General features: G+C 59.1%; 2 protein-coding genes across 2 annotated transcripts in view; one reads left to right on the top strand and one right to left on the bottom strand.

The window, feature by feature from the left end:
* FBXO10 (F-box protein 10) overlaps positions 1-672 on the bottom strand; it is a 21,917-nt gene extending 21,245 nt beyond the window's left edge. The window contains 1 exon segment of the mRNA XM_009280619.1: positions 88-672. Within this exon segment, the coding sequence (XP_009278894.1) occupies positions 88-672 (585 nt within the window).
* Positions 673-4,982: 4,310 nt separating this feature from the next.
* The window catches only part of SLC25A51 (solute carrier family 25 member 51), a 9,272-nt gene continuing 7,333 nt past the window's right edge, over positions 4,983-6,921 (top strand). The window contains exon 1 of the mRNA XM_009280747.1: positions 4,983-5,117. Coding sequence (XP_009279022.1) covers positions 4,983-5,117 — 135 coding nt within the window. The remainder of the gene's footprint in view (positions 5,118-6,921) is intronic.

The following is a 6,921-nucleotide window of genomic DNA, read 5'->3' as shown; positions in this document are numbered from 1 at the left end:
CGGTCCCCCGCAGTCGGGGGACCCCCCTCAGTCGTGACACCTGGGCAGCCTCGCCATCCCCACCGCCCCAGCTCCGCCAAGCCTCACCTTGTAGAGCACCGAGGTGAAGCGAGCCGGCATGAAGACCATGTTGCAGAGGCGGGCGGTGGGGCAGTGCTGGTCAATGCTCGCCAGCAGCGCCACGTCCCCCAGATTGCCTTGCCCCACAACCTCCACGGGCACCTTCAGTAGCACCTCGCCCTGCTCCTCATGCACGCCAGGCAACAGCACAAGGCAGTCATAGGGGCTGGCAGCGGCCAGGGCGGCCCGGAGGCTGCTGAACTCACCCGCCGCACCGATGCAGAGCTGGCGCCGGCCCTTCCTCCTCCGGAAGAGGGAGAGGCACTTGGATGACTCCAGGTCCTGCGTGTTTTTGGTCCAGGTTTTAGAGGCCAGGTAGTGCTGTTTGAATGCCTCTCTCCAGGACCGCGGCTCCACGCTGGGCTGGTTGGGCCAGTTGGGGTGTCTGTGCTCAAGGCAGCCCAGGCAGAGCTGCCGCCAGCGCGTTTTGTCAAGGCTGAGGACGAGCTCGTACCAGGCCCTGCAAACCAAGCTGCAGCGGCCCAGGTCAGGGAGGCGCAGGTAGGATAAGATGAGCTGCCACAGCTCCACTGGCAGGCCGCTGACCTCCATCAGCACCTGCAAAGGACGGGACACAGCGTCAGTGGTGAGCCCTGAGAGCTTGTGGGGCACGGAGGGAAAGATGAGGCTCAGCCAGGGCAGGGACCCCGTGTCGACAGGGACATGCAGGTCCCTACTGGACATATCTCTCCGGGGACAGAGCTGTACACAAGCAGGCCCAGAGCAGCAGGCCAGCATGCCTCAGGCAGAGACACGGGCTCTGACCAAGTGGGGTTCAGCACTCACCCTACGGCATGCTCCCTCCACCATCACCCCCAGGCCTCCCTCCTTCCCTCTCATGCTAGCCCTGCTCATGGGCCAGCAATGCCTAAACAAGCTGTTCTGAGGTCTCTACTCTTTCGGGGTGGCTAAAACTTTGTTGCTTAACCCTGGGGCTCAAAAACTGCGCACGAGCAAGCACATCTGTCTGCCCCTGGCAGGCCGTGGCATTGTTGTGTCCCCTGCCACAGATTCGCCCCGCCACACTCTGTCAGTCCTTGGCAGACAGCTGGCCCTCAGCAGGTCTCGCCAGCCACCTCAGCAGGCATGACACTTCCCTCTGGTGCTGCACCGAGACCGCTGGGCAAGGCGGCGGCAGGGGGAGAGCCAATGGCCCTGCCCTCCTGGCCCCAGCAGAACTCCCCATGCACTCAGAGAGCCAGAAGGAGTGGGTGGCTGCACGCGGCGAGCACTGCCAGGGCAGCAGGCTGCAGTGCAGCTCCGGACAAATCACGGCTGGCCGCTGGGAAGGGTGAAGGTGAGGCCAAAGCCTCCCAGGAAAGCACGTCTCTTAGCAGAGTTGAGGGCAACTGCTCAGCAGCACGCGAGCATCTTTTGAGGGGTTGGCGGAGGGTCCCAGCCCCTGCCCCCTCCTCCCTGGGAGAGCCATCTGCCAGCTGGTGGCATGAAGCAAGGCCCCGGGAGCGAGGTGCTGCTGAGGCAGGGTGGACCGAGGCCAGACGCACCTCTGGTGAGTGAAAGGCACAGCTGGGAGCATACGCTACACAATGCAGAGCCACTGCGAGTTCAGCTAGGTCACGCTGTGGGGAGAGGGCGGTGCACCTGCGGGACCTGCCCAACTGCTGCTGGCGATAAGGGGGCTCGCAGGACCACGCTGCAGGGGACAGAGGGCTGCCAGTCCCCAACGCCAGCTGACAGTCCTGTCTGGGATGCAGGGCTTGTTAGGAAAGGTGTGAAACTTTCTCCAGAGGCCAAGTTCATCTTGCAGTCCAGTGCCTGGGAACACCAGTGGGACCCTCCAAGCAGAAGAGGGATCAAGAAGAAGAAAGCATTCATGACTGCTGGCAATGCACTGCCAGAAAAGCAGGCATGGCTCACAATGGACCCCAGACACCCAATCCCACCCTGGCATGAGGCCGCTGCTGCCGAGGGTGTGCAAGACCATGCCCCTGTGCTCCAGTTCATGCCACCACCTGCCCAGCGTCATTGCCTATGTCCCACCCTGAGAAACAGTGGCTACCAACGGCACAATGCCCCTTCTGATTGTAGGACTTCAGCCCCTGCTTCCCATGCTGGCCCCCCACCTGCTGCATGCAGCAGCAAACAAGCCTCCCGATGCCCCATGTGCTCAGCGACCTCCCACCCATCTCCACAAAGCACGGGACAAGCAGCTTCACTAAATGGGGAGGTACCTCACAAAATTCACCACTTGGTATTTGAGAGTGTAAGTGTTATTATCAGTGACCAGAAAAAACAGTAATGCAAAACGGGGAGTTCCACCATCCATCAGCACTCTCCCTGAAGCAGCCTGCTTCGTGCACATTATCTAGCGCACAGCAACCAGAGGTCAGTGCTCCAGTGCGGTAGGAGCCCTACAAACACCACAAGAAAGCGTGCACGTCCACGGGGCAGCTTCAAGTCAGCTGGGCACCTGAGACAGCCTTTGCTGGCCGGAGCAGCTCTGACCCTGCACCAGGCAGTTCTGGCTTTGGCTCTGCCTATCCCCACCACTGGCAGCTCATGCCCACTCGTGTGCCAGGAAACATGCTCAGGTGAGGACTGCAGCTACCCTCTAATGCCAGAGTTCATCTCACATATGATGCTGTTAAAAGCAATCAGGAACCAGGCTCCTTTCTTCTCTCACAGATGCATGCTAGCATGTTAGACAAGCGCTCAGTGCTTTGAACGATACTCTTTGACCAAATGCAGGGAATTTTACTTCTCCTCACGGACAGCTTGACTTCCAGCTATCCTGCAACTATCACGAGGGAATCTGCTCAAGAAAGCACAGACTTGCCTTGAAACTAAGTCTCAAGTTTGTCCTAGCATCCTACACAATGCCTGGGTACCCAGTGGGGAATCCCCCACTTTAACTTTACTGGAAGAAATACAGACTTGCTGCCACAGTCCTGCAGCGGCACTCCACACAGTCTGCTGGGATGGAAGGTCTTGTGACAGCAGCGTGGAGAGGCGGGCGGTGGGGCAGTGCTGGTCAATGCTCGCCAGCAGCGCCACGTCCCCCAGATTGCCTTGCCCCACAACCTCCACGGGCACCTTCAGTAGCACCTCGCCCTGCTCCTCATGCACGCCAGGCAACAGCACAAGGCAGTCATAGGGGCTGGCAGCGGCCAGGGCGGCCCGGAGGCTGCTGAACTCACCCGCCGCACCGATGCAGAGCTGGCGCCGGCCCTTCCTCCTCCGGAAGAGGGAGAGGCACTTGGATGACTCCAGGTCCTGCGTGTTTTTGGTCCAGGTTTTAGAGGCCAGGTAGTGCTGTTTGAATGCCTCTCTCCAGGACCGCGGCTCCACGCTGGGCTGGTTGGGCCAGTTGGGGTGTCTGTGCTCAAGGCAGCCCAGGCAGAGCTGCCGCCAGCGCGTTTTGTCAAGGCTGAGGACGAGCTCGTACCAGGCCCTGCAAACCAAGCTGCAGCGGCCCAGGTCAGGGAGGCGCAGGTAGGATAAGATGAGCTGCCACAGCTCCACTGGCAGGCCGCTGACCTCCATCAGCACCTGCAAAGGACGGGACACAGCGTCAGTGGTGAGCCCTGAGAGCTTGTGGGGCACGGAGGGAAAGATGAGGCTCAGCCAGGGCAGGGACCCCGTGTCGACAGGGACATGCAGGTCCCTACTGGACATATCTCTCCGGGGACAGAGCTGTACACAAGCAGGCCCAGAGCAGCAGGCCAGCATGCCTCAGGCAGAGACACGGGCTCTGACCAAGTGGGGTTCAGCACTCACCCTACGGCATGCTCCCTCCACCATCACCCCCAGGCCTCCCTCCTTCCCTCTCATGCTAGCCCTGCTCATGGGCCAGCAATGCCTAAACAAGCTGTTCTGAGGTCTCTACTCTTTCGGGGTGGCTAAAACTTTGTTGCTTAACCCTGGGGCTCAAAAACTGCGCACGAGCAAGCACATCTGTCTGCCCCTGGCAGGCCGTGGCATTGTTGTGTCCCCTGCCACAGATTCGCCCCGCCACACTCTGTCAGTCCTTGGCAGACAGCTGGCCCTCAGCAGGTCTCGCCAGCCACCTCAGCAGGCATGACACTTCCCTCTGGTGCTGCACCAAGACCGCTGGGCAAGGCGGCGGCAGGGGGAGAGCCAATGGCCCTGCCCTCCTGGCCCCAGCAGAACTCCCCATGCACTCAGAGAGCCAGAAGGAGTGGGTGGCTGCACGCGGCGAGCACTGCCAGGGCAGCAGGCTGCAGTGCAGCTCCGGACAAATCACGGCTGGCTGCTGGGAAGGGAGAAGGTGAGGCCAAAGCCTCCCAGGAAAGCACGTCTCTTAGCAGAGTTGAGGGCAACTGCTCAGCAGCACGCGAGCATCTTTTGAGGGGTTGGCGGAGGGTCCCAGCCCCTGCCCCCTCCTCCCTGGGAGAGCCATCTGCCAGCTGGTGGCATGAAGCAAGGCCCCGGGAGCGAGGTGCTGCTGAGGCAGGGTGGACCGAGGCCAGACGCACCTCTGGTGAGTGAAAGGCACCGCTGGGAGCATACGCTACACAATGCAGAGCCACTGCGAGTTCAGCTAGGTCACGCTGTGGGGAGAGGGCGGTGCACCTGCGGGACCTGCCCAACTGCTGCTGGCGATAAGGGGGCTCGCAGGACCACGCTGCAGGGGACAGAGGGCTGCCAGTCCCCAACGCCAGCTGACAGTCCTGTCTGGGATGCAGGGCTTGTTAGGAAAGGTGTGAAACTTTCTCCAGAGGCCAAGTTCATCTTGCAGTCCAGTGCCTGGGAACACCAGTGGGACCCTCCAAGCAGAAGAGGGATCAAGAAGAAGAAAGCATTCATGACTGCTGGCAATGCACTGCCAGAAAAGCAGGCATGGCTCACAATGGACCCCAGACACCCAATCCCACCCTGGCATGAGGCCGCTGCTGCCGAGGGTGTGCAAGACCATGCCCCTGTGCTCCAGTTCATGCCACCACCTGCCCAGCGTCATTGCCTATGTCCCACCCCGAGAAACGGTGGCTACAGACGGCACAATGCCCCTTCTGATTGTAGGACTTCAGCCCCTGCTTCCCATGCTGGCCCCCCACCTGCTGCATGCAGCAGCAAACAAGCCTCCCGATGCCCCATGTGCTCAGCGACCTCCCACCCATCTCCACAAAGCACGGGACAAGCAGCTTCACTAAATGGGGAGGTACCTCACAAAATTCACCACTTGGTATTTGAGAGTGTAAGTGTTATTATCAGTGACCAGAAAAAACAGTAATGCAAAACGGGGAGTTCCACCATCCATCAGCACTCTCCCTGAAGCAGCCTGCTTCGTGCACATTATCTAGCGCACAGCAACCAGAGGTCAGTGCTCCAGTGCGGTAGGAGCCCTACAAACACCACAAGAAAGCGTGCACGTCCACGGGGCAGCTTCAAGTCAGCTGGGCACCTGAGACAGCCTTTGCTGGCCGGAGCAGCTCTGACCCTGCACCAGGCAGTTCTGGCTTTGGCTCTGCCTATCCCCACCACTGGCAGCTCATGCCCACTCGTGTGCCAGGAAACATGCTCAGGTGAGGACTGCAGCTACCCTCTAATGCCAGAGTTCATCTCACATATGATGCTGTTAAAAGCAATCAGGAACCAGGCTCCTTTCTTCTCTCACAGATGCATGCTAGCATGTTAGACAAGCGCTCAGTGCTTTGAACGATACTCTTTGACCAAATGCAGGGAATTTTACTTCTCCTCACGGACAGCTTGACTTCCAGCTATCCTGCAACTATCACGAGGGAATCTGCTCAAGGAAGCACAGACTTGCCTTGAAACTAAGTCTCAAGTTTGTCCTAGCATCCTACACAATGCCTGGGTACCCAGTGGGGAATCCCCCACTTTAACTTTACTGGAAGAAATACAGACTTGCTGCCACAGTCCTGCAGCGGCACTCCACACAGTCTGCTGGGATGGAAGGTCTTGTGACAGCAGCGCCACATCCCTCACAACTATGGTCTGTGGGGCTTGGCAGCTCTGAGCCTCTCCCCTGTCATGACATCCCCAGCTTGGGCATCGTGATGCCATGGAAACTGGACACCGACACTGGAAGAGGGAGAGTTTTGAGCAGAACTTGGGAGCAAGACTTAGTCTCACACCCTTTCAAGCAGGCAAACAGCTCAGCATTTTCTCTTTGCTGTTCCTCTCCCTTTTGCAGGCTTATCATTACGGGTTAAATTGTAATAAGCCTTGCCATTAAACTTTGTGGTAGCAATACTAAAATAAAAATGAGCCATTATTATTTACTACCAAACTACTAAAATTAATCAAACCCCACAACAAAAAAACAGTAAAACTATGCACTCTGTTAGTGCTTTGTATCTTCCAGCACCTCCCCAGTGAGAGGCAATACTGACATCGAGACCAGCCAAGAAAAGATGATGCCACCTTTCTCAAAGGACACAGAGGAGGCCTCGCTGACAGCTTCACACCAGCCTTGTAGGTGTCGGGGACCGAGCGCCCAAGTCCCCGAGAGCCTCGGAGCCCAGAACAGCACCCGCAGGCAGCCTGGGATCAGCCTGGTGTTCTGACCACGTTCTGCCGTGGAAAAATGCCTGCCGTCCTGTGCTCAGAACCAGCCCTCCGAGACGCGGTACCTGATCCTAAAGCAGCTTCTCGCGTCCCTGCGAACGGGGTCAAGGGGTCGGCACAAACCCGGGGCAGTGCGGGCAGCTGGGAAGCTGGAGAAAGAAACCGGGGTAGAAGTTCTGCCGAGCCTCCTGCCGGCGGCGGACGACCTCCCTCCGCCCACTCGCCGCGCACGGCGGCTTTTCCCTACCTCTGTCCCGAGAGCTCGGGGGTTCCCGCAGCGGGGGGCGAAGC

This window comes from Aptenodytes forsteri, unplaced genomic scaffold (genome assembly GCF_000699145.1).
Source record: "Aptenodytes forsteri isolate BGI_AS27 unplaced genomic scaffold, ASM69914v1 Scaffold203, whole genome shotgun sequence".
Taxonomy (NCBI): Eukaryota; Metazoa; Chordata; class Aves; order Sphenisciformes; family Spheniscidae; genus Aptenodytes; species Aptenodytes forsteri.
Note: the sequence above shows the minus strand (reverse complement) of the source record. Positions and strands in the feature narration are given on the sequence as shown.